The 19698-nt window shown below is 14.9% G+C and overlaps 5 protein-coding genes across 5 annotated transcripts, besides 15 other annotated features; 2 read left to right on the top strand and 3 right to left on the bottom strand. All coding sequences in view use genetic code 6, as the record gives it.

Moving 5' to 3' along the window:
* Nucleotides 1-343: 343 nt before the first annotated feature.
* On the bottom strand, nt 344-1337 carry IMG5_174610 (hypothetical protein). Its single transcript, XM_004029664.1, has 3 exons — nt 1131-1337; nt 864-996; nt 344-782 (listed from the first exon to the last, which is right to left on the bottom strand). Exons 1-3 carry the CDS (start codon nt 1160-1162, stop codon nt 621-623), a joined length of 327 nt encoding a protein of 108 aa, XP_004029712.1. The 5' UTR covers nt 1163-1337; the 3' UTR covers nt 344-620.
* A 1287-nt stretch (nt 1338-2624) lies between these two features.
* Nucleotides 2625-2650: a microsatellite.
* A 1911-nt stretch (nt 2651-4561) lies between these two features.
* Nucleotides 4562-4634: a microsatellite.
* A 2467-nt stretch (nt 4635-7101) lies between these two features.
* Nucleotides 7102-7140: a microsatellite.
* Nucleotides 7141-8304: 1164 nt separating this feature from the next.
* Nucleotides 8305-8359: a microsatellite.
* Nucleotides 8306-8351: a microsatellite.
* A 178-nt stretch (nt 8360-8537) lies between the features above and the next one.
* Nucleotides 8538-9223, top strand: IMG5_174600 (myb-like DNA-binding domain protein; the record flags this gene model as incomplete). The annotated part of the gene is made up of 3 exons (XM_004029663.1): nt 8538-8574; nt 8664-8908; nt 9167-9223. 3 exons carry the CDS (start codon nt 8538-8540, stop codon nt 9221-9223), a joined length of 339 nt encoding a protein of 112 aa, XP_004029711.1.
* Nucleotides 9224-10793: 1570 nt separating this feature from the next.
* Nucleotides 10794-10900: a microsatellite.
* A 1406-nt stretch (nt 10901-12306) lies between these two features.
* On the bottom strand, nt 12307-12886 carry IMG5_174590 (hypothetical protein; the record flags this gene model as incomplete). Its single annotated transcript, XM_004029662.1, has 2 exons — nt 12307-12710; nt 12822-12886. The coding sequence occupies 2 exons, from the start codon at nt 12884-12886 to the stop codon at nt 12341-12343; spliced, it is 435 nt and encodes a 144-aa protein (XP_004029710.1). The 3' UTR covers nt 12307-12340.
* Nucleotides 12725-12784: a microsatellite.
* A 1-nt stretch (nt 12887) lies between the features above and the next one.
* Nucleotides 12888-12929: a microsatellite.
* Nucleotides 12930-12979: 50 nt separating this feature from the next.
* Nucleotides 12980-13054: a microsatellite.
* Nucleotides 13037-13080: a microsatellite.
* Nucleotides 13037-13081: a microsatellite.
* A 2406-nt stretch (nt 13082-15487) lies between these two features.
* On the bottom strand, nt 15488-16184 carry IMG5_174580 (hypothetical protein; the record flags this gene model as incomplete). Its single annotated transcript, XM_004029661.1, has 1 exon — nt 15488-16184. One exon carries the CDS (start codon nt 16182-16184, stop codon nt 15516-15518), a length of 669 nt encoding a protein of 222 aa, XP_004029709.1. The 3' UTR covers nt 15488-15515.
* Nucleotides 16185-16920: 736 nt separating this feature from the next.
* Nucleotides 16921-16964: a microsatellite.
* Nucleotides 16965-18020: 1056 nt separating this feature from the next.
* Nucleotides 18021-18078: a microsatellite.
* Nucleotides 18074-19231, top strand: IMG5_174570 (hypothetical protein). The gene is made up of 5 exons (XM_004029660.1): nt 18074-18263; nt 18315-18396; nt 18453-18860; nt 18930-19131; nt 19185-19231. Exons 3-4 carry the CDS (start codon nt 18582-18584, stop codon nt 19101-19103), a joined length of 453 nt encoding a protein of 150 aa, XP_004029708.1. The 5' UTR covers nt 18074-18263; nt 18315-18396; nt 18453-18581; the 3' UTR covers nt 19104-19131; nt 19185-19231.
* A 95-nt stretch (nt 19232-19326) lies between these two features.
* Nucleotides 19327-19373: a microsatellite.
* A 278-nt stretch (nt 19374-19651) lies between these two features.
* Nucleotides 19652-19696: a microsatellite.
* Between the last annotated feature and the right edge of the window lie 2 nt (nt 19697-19698).

Genomic DNA, 19698 nt, shown 5'->3' with positions numbered 1-19698 from the left:
ATATATATAAATTTAGAAAAATTTTATGATTGACATTTACATATAAAATAATAAAATTTATCATACTAAGATTAATTTTCTCATATATAAACATAAAACAAATTTCATTTAATATTTTTAAAAATTATATTAAAAAAATACATAGTAAGTAATTAAAATATAACAAAAATAAGTATTTTAAAACAATTAACTGAATCTTATATACATGCACTAATAAATAAAATCAATAATTATATCTTAAAGTTATTAAATTATGATTAAATTAATTCAATATAACAATTTACATAATAATTTAAGTAAAAATATATTTTAAATTAAAAAAATTAAATATAATTTTTCGTTTTTTTATAAATTCAAATAAGTTTTACGTAATATAATTTTTAAAACAAAACTTATATAAATAAAATAATGTTTTTATGATGGATATATTTTTAACTGATTTTTTTGTTAAATTTTATATATTAAATCAATTAACACATTTAATATCCTTTTTATTTTAATTTTCTTTTGCTTAAATAATAACGGATATAAAATTATCTAAAGTAGAAATAATAATTTAAATTATACATAATGAATTAAGAGCAATAATACTATTTAATTAAGGTAATTTATTATTTATTTCATTCATTTAATCTCTAATAATTTTGAATAGAATATATATATTTAAATAATAAAACATACCTATCTGATTATTCCGGTGTATTTTCATATTAAGTCATTAAATAATAAATCTCTGCTTTTCCTAAAATACAGAAATATATAGTCAAAAATAAAGCCAATAACTTATTATTATTATTTTAATTCATTAAATAAATAAAGGTTTACATTAAATAAAATAAATAAAAAAAAATATGTATTATTACTTAAGTTAAATAAATAAATATATTAGTAAGCAAGGCATTACTTATTTATTTTTCTTCTTAAGATTATACATTATAAATATATATTTCTTCAAAGTCTGCAGTTCCTTAACCAATTTTAATTATTAATCTTTTCCTAAAAAATTTTTTGTTTATTAATATTAAAATTAATAATATAAATAATATTAATATGATATTTTTATAATTATATAAATAAATAAATAATTATATATGATATATTATGTATTTAATATTTTTTTTTAGTCTAACTATTTTATATATTTGTATATGTAGAATATCATAAAAGGAAAATATATTGTTAATACTATTCCCTTTTTATTTATTTATTATTTCTAAAATAAAATAAAATATTTTTAACTTAATATGATGGTAGTTATGCCAAAATTATTTTTTTTAACCTAAAAAATGCATTTTTATTAATGAACAATTTTTTATCATCTAATTATGCGACTATACTGATTTCATTTATTATAATTTTAATATAAAAATATAGTTTTAATTTTTTTTTATACCTATTTATTATAGAGAATGAAATCAAACTAAAAATAAATGAAAATACATATAAAGTAATTCTAATAATTTAAATTTTAATAAACATTTTTATTTTTAATTTTAATTTTATTTAAAATAGTCAATATTTTTTAATTATTTAATAAAATTTAATTTATATTATAATGATAATATAGATTAAATAAAAAAAAAATGAAAAAAAAAATCATAATTTATTTATTTATTTAAAAAAAAATTATAATAAATTAAAATAAAATCTCAAATTTTGTAAATAGTATTATTATATTATATAATTAATAAAAGTAAATAAAAATTTAAAATTAAATACAAAACTATTAACTATAAAATGTAAATTTTTATATAATATTATATACTATATTTTATAAAACTTGGTGTTATTGCGTTTATAATTATATTTTTTTTAATAATTTAATATATTTAAAAAAATAATAATTAATTTCATAAATTAATAAATATTATTAAACTTTTATTTTATGTAATATTTATTAATTATAATAAATTTATTTTATTTTTTGATGATATTACAGACATTTTATTTTTTAAATATTATTCAAATAAATAATTAGTAATAATTCAACTTTTTTTAAATGATATTTCTACAAGTCGTATATTATACCAATTTTGTAACCGAAGACATATTTATATTATTATTTTTAAATACAAAAATCTTTATTATAAACATTAATCCCATTTAATTAAATTTTAATTTAATTTAAAAATATATTAAGTAATCATTAATACTTTATATATATATATCTTATCAAATTTTGGTAATTTCAAATTTATATAATTACTAATATTTTTACTTATTAAATATTTAAAATATATATTTTATTTTTTAATTATTTTACTTAAAATTATTATTATGCAAATTTATAGTTGACTAAATTGATATAAAATATTTTTTTTATCAAGAATATATGAATAAAAAAAAAATAATTGTATTATAAAAAATTAAATATTAATATATAAAAAAAAATGATTTATTTTACTAAATAAAAATTTAAATATGAAACTTAAATAAATTGCAAAAATTATCATAATTTTTACGAAATTATTTTATATATAAGTATATATATATATAAAGAAAAATAAAATATAAAAAATTATAAAGTTATTAAATATTAAATAAATAAATAATATTAAAAATCCTAACAAAAATATGCATTTGTTAAAAGTAAAAGATAATTTATTTCAGATAATAATTATTATTATATATATATATATATATATATATAATTAATTTACTTAATTTCATTTAAATATATTTATGCAAAAATTTTATTTTTATTTTTAAAATTATAATTATATAAAAAAAATTTAAACATATTAAATAATTGTTTATAAATACATATAAACGAAATATATTTATTATATAGAGTAAATAAGTTTTTTTTTTAATATAACATTATTATATTTATTTTATTATATATTATATTATAAGTACAATTATTTAAAAAGTTATTATTTAATTTTTCAAAAGCATCCCCATAAATTCTTCCATGATTTCTTAGTTTTTTTTTCTTATTAAATATTACTTTACACACTTTTATGATTTTCTTAATTAATAGTAATTTAAGTGTTACATAATTAATTATATAAAAAACTTTTTTTTGAATAAATAAGACTTTTATTATTTTTTATATTTTTTAAAGAATATGTATTATTATCATCTTCTTACTCTTCAATAGATTTAATTGGTTTGTTTGATTCATTCATTAATTTTCTATTATAAGCCTTAGAATTATTAGTTATTAAGCAAAGTCTATTTTTACATTTTATTTTGTTTATTGTTTATTATTTATCAAATGTGCATTCTTTGGGTTTTCCAGTTTTATCAGCTTAGCATAAATCATAGTATTGTTCATTTTATACTAATTAATATTTTAATGATTTTTTATTAAATTTTTAAACCAAATTTAATATAATTTCAGATACTGTTTATTCTTTGTCTATATTTACTTCAAGGGGAGGAAATATTTTATAGTCATCAGAATTTTTATATTGTATTACTAAAAATATTTAGAATTAATCGTTAATTGATTTATCTAATAAAAATGATTTCTAACTAGTTGTTGACATAGAGTATTATTCTACGGGACGAGGATCAAATCTATATTCGAAATTACTAATAGAGATTGAATCGTTTTTATTATTTGCTTTCATTTATAATTTAGCTATTTAGTTAATTTAATTTTTTTTTTTTACGATTTTAGACTTACTTTATAATTTTTTTTTTTTAGTGTTAATTTTTTTTATATGTAGGAATTTATGTAATATAATTATTTAATTTATTTTATATATTTGTTTTCTTTTTTTTACATATAATTTTTTTCAAAAATTAACTTTTAATAATATTAAATATTATCTTTTTAATTTTTAAATAAATCTAATTTTAATTATTTTTATTTTCATTTTTTAAATTATAATTTGTAATTATTAGGTGATTTTTTTAAAATTATATAGTCATTATAATTATGCGTAATGTAATATATTATACATCATATATATTTTTTTTTTAAAATATATAAGCATATAATTATAATAAATAAATCAAATAGAAATAAAATAAAATCGAAAAGAAAAGAAATATTTTATTATTAATATTTTTTTTAGAATACAATAATAATATATAGTTATAAATATATTTTATAATTTTCATTATTCAATTGTAATATATAAAAGATTTAATACGTATATTTTTATCATTTTTACATATTTTATTGTATTAATATTATTCAAAATAAAAAAAATCAATAATTTAAAATTTATTATTTTGTATTTAATTTATTAAAATTGTTTAATATTAATATTTAGGGAAATATTTATTAAAAAATACATTTTAAAATACTAGAATAAAATAATATATGTATAAAATATATAAATGGCAAAAGTAAAAAAAGATTAGATAATAAACTATTTAATATTTTAAATATAATAATAATATATAAATTTAAATTTTTGATAATTTATTTTACTAAAAAAATATAATAACAATAATAAATAATTTTTAATTCTTTTAAATATATATATATTAATTAAATTATATATATGAATAAAAAGAAATAAGTATTAAAAATATTAAATTAATAAAATAAATAAATATTTTATCAATATAATATTTACTTTGTAAGTTTTTTTTATTATTAATTAATTTATTTAAAATTTAATAAATAAATATTTTATTATTTTATTGAAAATAAAATAAAAATAATTTATTATGAACTTATGCAATATTAATTGTTAATTTAAATGTTTAATAAGCGTAAAATTTTCTTAAAATAACATTTTTTTAGATTAATTATAAACTTTAATGATTTATTTTTAAGAAGAAAAAATATTGGTAAATATTTTTATTTTTTTTATTTCTTTAAAAGAAATAAAAAATTAAACTAAATAAAAAATCAATATATAATTTAATAATACTTTAGTTTGAAAACAATATAACAAATTAAATAACTTAAATATAATTAGATAATCGATTAAGAGTAGAATGGATTATGAACGAAACAAATAATGAATATTTAGGTTTTTAATTTATTAGAACTTAAGATTCTTAAATAAAAGTAGAATAAGAATAATAAAACATAAAAATTATATACGATAATTTATAGGTAAATAATATTCAGTAAATGGATTAAATTATGATATGTGAATGTTATTTTATAGAATAAAAAGAAAATATTATTTCATTTTTACAAGAAAATATTATATAAAGGGGATTTCATTTAATTTATAAAACTATAAAAAGTCTTGGAAAAGGTAGCTTTGCAGTCGTAATAATAAAAAATTAAATATTATTAAAATAAAAAGGTATATTTAATTAAATAAATATAAACAAACTAATAATTTGCAATTAAAGCATTTCATAAAGACCGTTTATTTAATGAGAATAATGGATATGTAATAAAAATAATTTTAATATAAATTTAATTATAATCTATTTATTTTTTTCAGGAAGCCTTTTATAATGAAATAAAAATTATGCGTTGCTTAAAACATGAAGGTATTTTATAAATATTGGAAGTTTGGGAATCTTTAAATAATTATTATATAGTTATACCTTTATGTTATGGAGGTTCACTATTAGAAAGAATCGCTTTAACAATTAAAATAAAGGATAATCCTTAATTAGCAAAAGAAAAAACTTATCCCCAATAAATGAAGATTTTATTATTAAATTTATGAAACAAATGATTAGCACTTTGGTTTATTTAAAATAAAAAGGAATACTTCATAGAGATATAAAACCAGATAATATACTTTTGAATTAAAGACATGAAGTTGAGAGTATTTTAATTGATTTTGGATTAGCAACTTTTTAAAATGCGGAAAATTATATTTATCCTAAATGCGGTACTCCTGGATATGTTGCACCTGAAATAATTAATTTTAATGAAAGACACTAAAAATATGATTCTTAATGTGATGTTTTTAGTTTGGGGGCTATTTTCTTTTATATGTAATTCTTTTTTTATATTTTGAATTAAATATCAATATTAAAAAAGTTTGACTTTAAAACCTTTATTTAATGGAAAAAATACTAAAGAAACACTTTTATTAAATAAAAGATGCAAAATAGATTTTAACATCCCAGAATTGAGAAATTATAATTAATAATGTATTTTATTTTATTTTTTAAAAAAAAACAATAAATTATTTAATTTTATATTTAATTATTCAATTTTTTATAAAAAAAGGTTAAGATTTATTAAAATAAATGCTTTAATCAGACCCTTAAAAAAGAATAACTCCTGAAAAAGCATTAGAACATAACTATTTTAAATTTAATATAGTTGAAGATGATTTTGATATCCCAGAAGATAATGAAAACTAAATAAATTTGAAAATAATTTAATTTAATTAACAGTTATTAAAAAAAAAAAAAAAAAAATTTACTTTTATTTTATTAGTTAAGTATTTAATATGTAAAAATTAAATACACGTAATAAATAAACTTTAAAATCAGAGTAAACATTATAAAGTTTTAACTTAATTGACTTACAAAGTGTTATTAAGAGAGATAATTCATCAATAGGAACAAATTTAATAATACGATAGCCTATTAAAAGAGCTTTAACAAATAAAAAATTAAGTTATGAATAAAAATTATTAAAATAAAATACATAATAGTAAAAGAAAGTAATATAAACATATAATAATTCTATTAAATTTTACGAGTATATTTAAAATACATATAAAAATTAAATTTTCAGGGCTAAAACTTCAAATTATGATAATTATTAATAAGAAAATAGCTCGATATTATAATAAGATTAAAAATTTAATACAAGCCTAACTTAATAAAAAAGCACAAAACTTAATAAATCTTTATCTATTACTTACATTCATAATAAAAAAATGTAATAATATATTATATTTTGAAATTAATTCTAATGTTTATATTATTAAATTTTCTTTAAACATATTTTTATGTATTTAATTGTTTTTTAAAAATAAATTTATTGAATTTATAAATAATTCTTTGTTTAACTCTATTTTTTTTATACATTATTATTATAAATAAAAAAATACTTGTTCAAAAAGAAAGTATATTATATTTGTCATCAAGTTCTTATAATTAACCATTAAAAATACTAGAATTTATTTTATGATATAATTAAAATATTTATTTATTTATGCAATTTTAAAATATTAGTTATATTTGAATTTATTTTTAATAATCTCTATTTATTTTTACTTAATTAATTTTTTTTTCTTAAGTAATATGGGTATACACTATATTCATTTATAAAAGATTTCACCAAAAAAACAGTTTTTTATTAGGTTTCTATTTATTCATTTTTATTATTCTCTTTTTTTAATTGCCTTTTATATTTTATAATTAAAAGCTTTTTTTAATTATATATATTCTCTAAATAAATGACTTAAATAATATTTCAACTTTATTAATGCTTGGCTAAAATACATACTGTTTTGCTCTACTTTTTGAAAGTGTTTTCACATAATATTTTCGATTTTTACAAATGTATTTTTATATTTATTTAATTATCTTAATGCCATTTATTACATAGATCAACAAAGTTTTGATTTTTTATAAATATTTTGAGTCTATTTAAATTTATTTTAAAAATAAATAAAAATTTAATAAGTTTTAAAACATAATTTAATTATTGACACTTTACATATAAAAAGAAAAAAAAGTATTTATATTTTTGTTTAAATTTTATAATTATTAACTTAATGGTGTATAGAACACAAAGTTTATTCTTATTTAAAAAATTTATCACGGTAAAAAATACAGAAAAGTATTAGTAGAAATGTACAAATCATATGTATATATAGTATAGAAGAATATATAGGAAGCATACTTAATAATATTACATAAATAATAGTAGATTAAAATTGTCTAAAATGTGTAATTTAATATAGTATAAAAAATAAACTGAAAATTAAATTCTTTTACTTTATAATTTTTATTTAAATAGGCAAGTTCTTGAAATTTATATGTTTACTTTTAATTTAGAAAATGAAGAAATTTCAAAAACAGAATTAATTCAAAAAAAACTTTTTAAAAGTTAAATATAATATTTTCTAAGAGGAATTTTAAAGGACTCAATTTAGATTAGAAACATTATGAAATTTTAAAAATATAGTCACTTTTAATAAGTGAAAACTTGGTTAATGTTTTAATAGGTATTCATATTAAAATGTAATTAATTTAGAATAGTTGATGCTAAAAATATAAAATATTGCATTATTTAATAATTCGAATAAAAATTACAAATAAGTATAATATTTTAAAGGGAAAGAAGTAATTTTAACAAAAAGTAATGCCACAAATTTTTAAAAATAATTAATATAAATAAATAGTTAAAAATAAGATTGCAGAATGTTAGAATTAATAAGATTAATGATAAATATTATTTTTAATAAATATTATAATAAATATAAATATAAATAAAATTAAAATATATATATATATATATTTGCATATGTATCTTTTTATATATTATTATTATTTTCTAAATCGTATTTTTTTCTAATTTTATTTTATTATAATATTTTTAAAGTTTTTGAAAATTGAAAATTTATATTTTTTAATTTTAGCAATTTCTGTATATTTAAAAAAAATAATAAAAAAAAATTAAACAATACATAATAATGTTAAATGCTTAAAATATACCTTATATTAAAAAAGGTAAATAAAAAAGTTTTTATAAAAAAAAATACAATATAAAATTAATTCAAAATCAAAAATAATATTAATTTTAATATCATAAATAAAAGGTCCATGGGAAAAAGAAGAAGATGAAAAAATTTTTAAATGGGTAAAAATAAATGGACCATAAAAATGGCAATAATGTTCAGATACTATACCAGGAAGAAATAGTAAATAATGCAGAGAAAGATGGTTTAATGGTTTAAAACCTGATTTAAAAAAGGAAATTGGACTATAGAAGAAGATTAAATTATATTTTAAGGATATTTAGATAATGGATCAGCATGGAGTTTTATATCAAAATAATTAAAAGGTAATATTTATATATTTATAATAAAGAGTTAATATTAAAAATATCTAAAAATTAAAAGATATTTGTTATATAAATAATTAAATATAATAATATTAAATCAATTATAGTAGTATAATTTATTAATTTTTTAAAATTTTATAAAAAGTGTTTTTATTTAAAAAAAAAATAAAAAATATAAATAGGATTTTAAAAATTTTATTTATTATTATTATTTTTTTTTTTTAAAAAAAAAACTTAATTCTTTAAATAAATAAAAAGGAAGAACTGAAAATGCAATAAAAAATAGATTTTATAGCACATTTAGAAAATTAATGAATGATTCAATTATTAAAAATATGACAAATTCATAAGAAAATATAAAAAATGTAAATAGGTAATTCTCGAATATAGATTTAAAAACATTAAAAAAATAATAAAAGGAAAGGGAAAGCTAAAACAATACAGAAAATAAAGATAAATTTGAAAAAAACTAAATAATAAGTGAGGGTTAATAGTCTAATAAAATATTACAAAAAATTAAAGATTAAAATGATTAATAATAGAATATAAATAACTTTAACATATAAATTGACGAAAAAAACTAAAATAACTTTAGTAATGAAAATAATAAAAATAATAATATTAATAATAGTAATCAGAATAATATTAATAATTATATTACTTACAATAAAAGGAGATATAATAGAAAGAATAAAGAAAAAAATAAATATGAGGATTAAAATAAGCTTTACTAATTATTATAAAAGAGCAATATTTAATTAAAATAATAGAAATGTCTAAAAGATTATTCTGTTTTTTATAAAAAATATAAATTAAATAAATAACTTCATAAATAAAAAACTTTATAGGAAAAATAAAAATAATAAATTTAAAATAAAAGTTTATCTTTAAATGATAATTAAGATGAATTTCTTCAAATAGAATAAAAAAGTTAATTCTTTAAATTATTAGAATCTTAATTTATTGAGTATTTCTAAAAAAGAGTTAATAAATTCTTTAATAAATATATGAATGAAGTAAAAAAACATATATATTTTAATTAATTTATTCGAAAATTTAATTTAATAAAAATTAAAGATGGAATCATAAATTCAAAATTCCTCTTAATCTTAAAATAGTTAATAATATGATTCCTACTAAAATGTAAATTAAATAAATCAAAATCAAAGCATGTAATTATTTAACTTTAACATTAATAATAATTAAAATTAAATTTAAAGTGAAAATAATTAAAATGAAGATGTAAATAGTAATAATTAATTAAGCTAAATATAATTCAATCAAATTATATCCGAATGTAAAGTTTCACAATAAGAAAATTTAAGTGATGATAAAATGCATTTTTTATTAAATTAATTAAATGCTTTAGAATATATGTTACTTTTTACAAAATAAGAATTAAATAAATTAGAAACATAAGTACAAAATAATTAAATCGAATAAAATTTGTTATGATATAGAAAAACTATACCATTTTTATTATTATAAAAATATACTAATTAATTACTATAATTTAAATAAAAAGCTATTATTTATTATAAATTATTATTTTATTTTATTTTAAAAAAAAATAAGAAAGAAATTAAAAATAAATATAATTAATTTTTTAAAAAAGTTTTCTTTATTAATAATAGTATAAATTTATTATTATATAATTTTTAATAAAATAAAAAAAACTATATATTTTCAAAAATTCTATTCTATATAATACTTATATGCGACTGGTTCTGATAGTTTTCATTAAAAGTTATTAGATAATAATTAATTATTATTATTAGATGTTGTATAATTATAAGAGCTTCTAAAAGTATTTTTTGTATTAAAATCTTATTATTATTGGTAATTGCTTTAATTTTATTATTAATAATTACCTAGAGTGGGTAACTATATATTCTAAGATTAAAAATTATAAGATTGTAAATTCTATGATTATAAATTCTATGATTATAAATTCTATAATTATAAATTCTATGATTATAAATTCTATGATTACATAAAGTTTGTATTAGCTTAAATATTAATAATAAATAATTTTCATAATTTATTAATATATATATTTTTTTTATAACAAAAAATACAATAAAATAAAATTAATTTAGAAAATTTACATTTTATAGGCAATATATTATTTTAATTTGAATATATTTCATTTTAATAGGTTTTTGATTATTTTATTTATTCTTCTGGTCCATCCTTTTTAATACACATATATATATATTTTTGTTTGTTTAAATAAAAAAAAATATAATATAAAAAAATAGATAATTTACTTCCTCTTACTTTGCAATTAATACAAGTATATCATTTTTCATTTCCTCATTTTACAACTTTAGATCTTCATTCTATATTTTCAATTATTAAATAATATCAGCTTCTTAACCAATTCTATTAATTCTAATAATTTCTTCTGCCGCATCAAGTTTTGCTTTTAGATGATCAATAACAACTTTATAATCATTATTTTCTTTCTATAGTTATTCAAATTTAACAATAGAAACAGTTTCATTTCCTTCAAATACATTCTTTTTATTAAAATAAAAAATAAGTATATATATATATATATATCTTAGGAGTAAAAAGAAATTAAATTATAAATATATATTACTTTATAGACATTCAGTTAATTTTATAAAACAGAAATTTTTATTTCCAAATCAGAAATAGTTTATATCTTATTTTATAATTCAATACTTACAGATTCATTTCTTTATTAGCTATTATGTGCAATTTCTAATTATTAATATCTTTATTTCCATAACTAGGCTTCTTCGATACCAGAAGTAACTGCATAAGTCATTCTTTAATGTTCATCATTTAATTAGGTGGAATTTTTTTTCAATTATTCTAATTAATCATTTGATTATTTTAATTCGAAATTTAATTTTTGTATTTGGCTTTCTAATTAGGTTGTTTATTATCTTAATTTTCTATCATAATCTATTTTTAATTAACTTTCAATAGTTAAACGTATTGTTTCCATTTATTTAGACGAGTTGCCTTATAATCTGTTTATTTTTTCTGTAAATAATTCTAGTTCTTTATTCTTGTCTCCTATAAGAAGTTTTAATCTTTCGTTTTCATCATATAACATATTTATTTTTATTTCATAAAATTCGTTTTTTTCCCTTTAATTTAATTTTTATTAAAGTTCTGTTAATTGTGCATCTTTAATTTTTAATTAACTTCTATATTCTTTTTTTATTTATTTTTTATTCACTATTTTTTTTTTTTTACGTTCTTCTTCAAATTCATATTATTTTGCATTTCTTTCTAAATAGAAATGAAGATGATCATATTTTCTTTTTTATTCTTATAAATCTTCAACTAATGTTTTTTATCTTATTCTTAATTAGTTTATTTCTTCTTTATGGTTTTCTAATTACTAAGCTCTGGAAATTTTTAAATTTTCTATTTCGTCTTCAAGAGTTTTTTTCATTTTTTTATAATTACTTAAGTCAGCTCTTTTAAGTTAAATTTATTTTTTTATTTTTATTGATATTTTTACCTTAAATCTGTATTTGCAAATTATACTTCTTCTATTTATTTTTCTAAATTTTTAATAACATTAACAGTATTTTCGCTACTGGTGAATTCTTTTGTTTCAATAAATTAAACTTTTTATGAAACATCCATTAATTTTGTAGTTAATTCATTCTTTTCATTTCTTAACATTCTAATTTCTTTTGATTTATTTTCTAGTTGTAATTAAAGACTTTAAATTTATTAAAGTAAATCATTGTTTTAATTATCGATTGTAGACCTTTATACTAAGTTAGTTTTTCTCATATCTGTCATTACAGATCTAATATAAATAGTTATAAATATAAATAATAAATATATATATATATATATATATATATATATATATATATATATTTTTTTATAATAAAAATTATATTTCTAATTTTTTAACGATTTAGTTCTTGGATGTTCTGGTTGTTCATGATATGGAAGTGCTTTATTTTTTTCTGTCATCATAATTTTTTTTTCTTTTTTTTTTTATTTTTATTTTTAATTTTTTAATTGATATTGGAATTATTTAATATATATTATTTGAAAATATTTGTAAATAAATAATTTTATTATGTTTTTAATTTAAAAATTGTTTCTTTGTGTTTTAATTAAAAATATTTTTGTTATTTTTTTTTTTTTCTTTTATTGTTTTTTATTTTAGAATTTTTTTCTTTTTTTAGTTATAAAATAAAATAGGACAATACCACTAGCTATTTTAATTGAAATAAAAATATTGTAATTTAGTTAAATTAAAAATAAAAAAAGATGTTTTTTTTGAAATGCATATTTAGCAAAAAATAAAATATATATATAAATCCTAAAAAATATTTATTAATTTTAAATTATAATAGTTTTTTTTTATTTTTACAAACACAAAAAACATTAAACATTTTTTTTTATTTATTTCTTTTAAATTTTTACTTATAAAAAATTTAAAAGATTCTAAAAAATATGAAAGTTAATTATATTACTTTTGAAGAAAATAAAGAAAATGATAATTTATCTTAAATATAGGATTTTATACATAAAAATTGCAGATATTTAAAGATGCCTTAAAAATATAATAATACATCCAATATAAGATATGATAAAAGTTATATAAGTTTGTATACATCAAAAAGTTACTCTAAAATAGATTCTAAAGTATATTAATTAAGATTCAATCAAGATGCTTTAATAAATTAGAATTAAGTTAAAATAAAGGAAAAAGTAACTTTAAAAAGAAAAATATTAAACGATTATTTATCTGGAGTTATTAAGAAAGGGGAAATAATATAATAAATAAAAGACAGTTTTAGAAAATTAATGTTAATGCATAGATAAATTACATAGTATTATAATTAATATTATTCAGATTATAATTAATATAAAATAGAGAATCTTTGCAAGTTATTACTTCCTGAATTTTAATATATAACTAAATATTTATCAAACAAAGGAAATAAGTTTAAAATTTTTTTACAAAAATATAAAAATTCTTCAAATAAAGATTTTATTATTGAAAATTAAAAATATGATTAAGATTCTAAACATATAATTTAACACAAAAGAAATCATTTTTCATATGGTTTTTTTATTAAAAATAATACTAAAAAAATAATAAAAATAATATATATATATATATATATATAGATTTATAAGACTATGATCAATCTAAAATATAATAAAATAATAGTAGCTTTTCTTAATAAAAACTTTAATTATTAACGAAATCTAAAGGCTATTTTTATAATGAAAATACCGAATAATAAGCGTAAAATGTAAGTAAAATAGTAGAAATTAAAAAATATGGAGAATAAAAGTTTAAATTAAAAATGTTTTTAAATTAAATTAAAAATATAGTTAAAAAAAATGATAATGTAAAATCTCTTGATAAAAAATCTTCAGATAATATTACAAATTAAGGTATATATTCTATATTTTAAATAAATATTTATGTAAAATTATTTATAATAGGCAAATTTGATTTAAATATTTTATAATAATATAAGTAATGTTTGTAAAATTTAGAATATTTATAAGAATAATTATAAAACATAAAAATAGTTTAATAATCTTAAGTTTTAAAACCTGAAAATGATGCAAATATACAAAGTCCTTTATAAACATAATAAAATATAGTATAAAATTAATTAAAAAAGTAAGTTAGTGAATTTAGTAACGACGAAAATTTAATGAATGAATTATAAAATAGTTTCTAAGCAAAATATAAGAATAAAAGCTTACCAAATTTAAACTATTTATTATAAGAAATTAAAAGATCAGATTAAAAGGAAATCTCATTAAATATATCGAAAAAAAAATAAGTAATATAAGACTAAGAATAATAATAAGATTAAATATAAACTTAATAAAAAAATAATAAATTAATGGATATTTTAATTCTAATTTGAAACAAAAAATGTATTAAAATTTAAGTAAATAATAATAAAATGTTGCCTAAATTTATTTTGCATAAAATACAAGCCAAAATTCAAATATAGATCCTGTAAATCCTCAATATTCTCATAAAATTTAAAAGCTAAAAAATATGATTGGATTATACTATAATTAATCAAATTCATTTTAAAAAAAAATTAATTCTTTATAATCTGGCTTTTAAAGGTAATACTCAAAACTATAAACCAATTTTTAACAAAAGTTTTAGCCGAAAAATAGTAATATAAAAGATTATAATGATGATTTAAAATTAAATAAAAATTATAATTAAAATAAACTTTTAGACAGATTCTTTTTTAATAATACTAGTTATAAAAAAGTTATTACTTAAGAAATCAAAGATAAGTTAACTCATAAATTAGAATAATTTGAAAAAGGAATTATGTATAATAACTAATGAAATTAAAAAAATCATCTAATTCTTATTAAAATAAAAAATTTTTGTTTTAACTTTAATTTAAATAATTTAAAAAATATATAAAAAGTAATTTAATATAAGCTAAAATTATATATTAATTTTTTTTAAAATAAATAAATAATTAAATAAAAAATTTTCATTTTATTTAACAACTAAAATAAATGCATTTATAAATTTTTATATTGAAAAAAAAAAAAACATTAATTTTTCTTTTCTTAATAAATTACTAAATAAAAATCAATTAGCAACTTCAACTTATTATGCAGGTTCATGACTAAATCTACAATTTTCAGCATATTTGCAATCTCCATTTTAGAAATCTCTACATTATTTAGTTTTTTGTCCGTCATAGTTGTTATTTCTATATTATTTTCTATAAGAACGATTTTTATAGTTTTATTATTAATTTCCACCTTCTTCAGCCTATTAAGAATGAGAGAATCTACAATTTTCACCATATTTGCATTCTCCATTCAAGAAATCTCTACAAGGTTTAGTCTATTAAGTTGTTCTTTTTTATTAAATTTCATGTGAGTATTTACAGTTTTCACCATATTTGCAATTTCCATTTTAGAAATCGTTACAGGTTCTTCTCTTTTCATGAGAATATTTACAGTTCTCACCATATTTACATTCTCCTCTTTAGAAAGCACGACATTCGTTTCTTTATTAATTGTATGTGTTCTTGGTTCTGTGTGAAAATCTACAGTTATCACCATAACTACAGTTTCCATTTTAATAATCAAAGCAAACTTTTTGTTATCTGGTTTCATAACGTCTTTCTTCGTTGTTTTCGTTTTGTCTTTTGGGTTATATTTAGTGGGCGTATTTGCAGTTTTCTCCATAGGTACAGTTGTCGTTTTGGAAAGCACGGCAGTATCTTACTGATTATTATTATTCGGACATTTTACTTTACTTTTTTATTTTTTTTTATTTTTAATTATTTATATTTTTTTCAATTTTTAAAAAATTAATCCGCGTGTTTATATATGTTATTTTTATTAAAAGTTATATTTTTTTATGAATTTTTAATTTATAATTTTATATCTATAATAATATTTTTTTTAAAAATAATTTCGGCTTTTAAAATTTTTATTTTTATAAATGTAAAATATATATAATTGAAATCATCTTTTCAGTTGGTATAAAATAGATTTTTATATTTTTATAAATAATAAATTTAATAATTATTCGAAAATTATTTAAAAAAAATTGAATCGATTATATGCAATATGTATTCTCATTTTTTATTTTTTTTAGTAAAAATATAAATTGAATAGGATAGTTTATTTAGTACATAAATCTATTTAGATAATAAAAAAATTAATAAACAAATTAAAGACTTTTAGTTTATACATGTTTAAAGACTTCAAGAATAATAATGTTTAAATGTAGATGGAATTATTGGTTTTGGTTTATAAAATTTGGAAAGCGATTTGAATTATATTGATAAATATAATTAATATGTTGAATATTGTTTATTTCTTTGTTTAATATAAAATTAGTTTTTAAAAAATAAAATAAAATAGAAACTAGTTATGGGAAAAAATTATAAAATATTTATCCAAAAGTTTATATAAAAGTTTTTGGTTTATATTTAGTAGATCATTTAATAATAAATAAATAAGTAATTATATTATACATTTATATTATTATTATGTTAAAATTTATTTTATTTTATAGTTATTTCATTGTAAAGAAGAAGTAAATTAATAAAAATGCATACATATATCAGAAAAATTTTAAATAAAATACATAAATATTCCATAAAATGTATACATAAATGATAAAGAATATTTTAAGAATTTATTTAAAAAAATGATAAATATCTCTATAAAGTAATTATTAGCATTTTTGAGTTTAAATTTAATAGTATATAAAACGAATAAAAAATAATAATAAGATATTCTAATAAAAACCATATATAAATCCAAAATTAATAATTAGCCCGTTTTAGTTTATAAAATACTGCATTAGTCTTGCCTAAAAATATTGCGGAATAAATTATTTATGTTTTTAATTAAGTTTTTTTGCAGAGAGTGTATTATTCCTGAATATATTGAATAATTTTGTTCGTGAATAAATGAAAAAATCTATAGATATAATGAGGATACATAATTAGGATTTTAGTAATTATTTTTTTAAAAAGAATGAATGAATGAATGAATGTGTAAATTTAAATGTAAATTCTTCAAATTTATTACTTTATTGTAAATAATTAAAATGAAAATATAACTGCTATTTAAATATATAATAAAGTTTAGATAATGGCTAAGTCATTCTGGGGAGATTCTGCTTTTAGAAATAATTATATTGTATTAGATTATAAATAAAAAAGAATCTATTTGTATCTTCTAAATCTAGTTTTAATGAAGAAGCACTTTGGGAGGAAATTAGTTATGTTATGGACGTTATAGAATATTAAAATATTTTTAATTAAAGTTATTGATTTTTTTTTAATGAGTATTTTAATTGGTGGTAAAAAAATGTATTATTTTTTAAAGTATAAAAGGTAAAAGTAAGTTAAATATAGATATATAGTGATACTGAAAAACTTATTTTTTTGGAGTAAAATTAAGAATGTTAGAATAAATTTAAATGATTGCTTTTATTTTTAAATTATTTTTTTAATATATTTAAAGTAAATATATTTATAATATAATATGTTTGTTCTATCATTTAATAAAATTTAATAATTTATATTTCTAAATAATAAAAATTATTTAAATATTTGAAACTTTCTAAAAATAAAATTGATAAATAAAAAATAATATAAAATAAAGAAAAAATTATAAATAAATGTAAATAAATTAAATATTAGAAAATAAATTAGTAACAACACATACTCATTAAATTCCATTTTCTCAATATAAAGGTTCATATGCAATTTAATATCCTTAAATCCCACCTTCTGGTAGTTAATATGAAATAGAAGGGCTTACTCCGCCATATGATAGAACTGTTTATAGAACAGAACCTTTAACAGTATATAAATTATTTATTTCCTTTTGAAAAAAAAATAAAAAATAAAAAAAGGAAAATTGTATTCAAGAATAATAACCAGTTTATCTAAATCCATAACCAGTATAGCCAGCGATTCCGGAAGTTGAATAAACTAGTAAAAATAAAAAAATATGAGACATAATTTAAAAAAATAAAAATATATATATATAGTATAAGAACAATAATAAATAAATAATGTTGAAGAAGATATACCATAGACATAATAACAACAGAAAGGAATTCTTAAATAAAGTTAATGTTAAAATAAAAATAATTCGTAAGCTACTGTTTTGAAAAAATATGCTCAGGATTCATATACAAGATAAACAAATCCTTTATATTTATCATTATCAAGATAATTTTTATCTGATAAAAAACATAATTTAAAAAATGAAGTTTATTAAAATCCTGTCAAACCAATTGCTTTATAGGATAATTATGATGTAAATAATGGAATTGCAAATGAATTATATATGGATGAAGATGAAAATTTCTAATACGAAGATTTATAAAAAGACTACGGGTTAAGGAATTAATATTAAAGTTATGTTTTAAATAATAATTCTGAACTTTTTTTAAGTTTTTTGTTTTTTTTTTTTATGAATAAAAATATATATATATATATATATTTTTTTTTAATAATTTAAGGTGATATAAATGATAATAGAATTAGATAAACAGCCTTTAATGAAGTAGATTAGAAAATTTTAAGACTTAAAAATGAAAAACAAAATAGAGAAAGTTATGTTAAAAACTTAGAATATTAAATTTATGTTTTGGAATAAAAAATCTCTAATAAAAGAATTATTAAAGAATAAATGAATCATGATCATACAAGATTAGTATAAATGTAAATATAGAAAAATTTAATTTTAATTTTCTTTTTTTTTTTTTTATTAAAAGAAATGATTAAAAATATAAACATGATATTAATATGATGACTGAAGATGTACAAGATTTAGAAAATAAAAATAGAAATTGGGCTTCCAAATTTAAAAGTTTGGAGAGCAAGTGTGATGTTCAATTATAAGATAAAAGAGTATTAATTTAATTATATTTAAATATATTATTTATATATATATATATTTATTTTAGGATTTAGATGAGGAAAATAAAAAAATATATGAAAAAATGTTAAAAATGTAAGTAATAATGAATAATCAACCTTTAAATACAAAGAATAGTGAAGCTTTCTAAGAAGCGATTTAAGCTTATTAAAAATATAAAGAAATGAATTCTTTAATTTGAAAAAAAAAAAAAACTAATATATTTTTTTTTAAAGGATAATATATATATATATATATTTATTTATTTTATTATTAAACTATTTAATTATTATAAAATAAAGTAAAAAGATATAACAATTATTATATAATAAATATATATAAAATAGTATAATGAATATAATATTAATATA

Source organism: Ichthyophthirius multifiliis (assembly GCF_000220395.1).
Source record: "Ichthyophthirius multifiliis unplaced genomic scaffold scaff_1120509251278, whole genome shotgun sequence".
In the NCBI taxonomy this organism is placed as follows: Eukaryota; Ciliophora; class Oligohymenophorea; order Hymenostomatida; genus Ichthyophthirius; species Ichthyophthirius multifiliis.
Note: the sequence above shows the minus strand (reverse complement) of the source record. Positions and strands in the feature narration are given on the sequence as shown.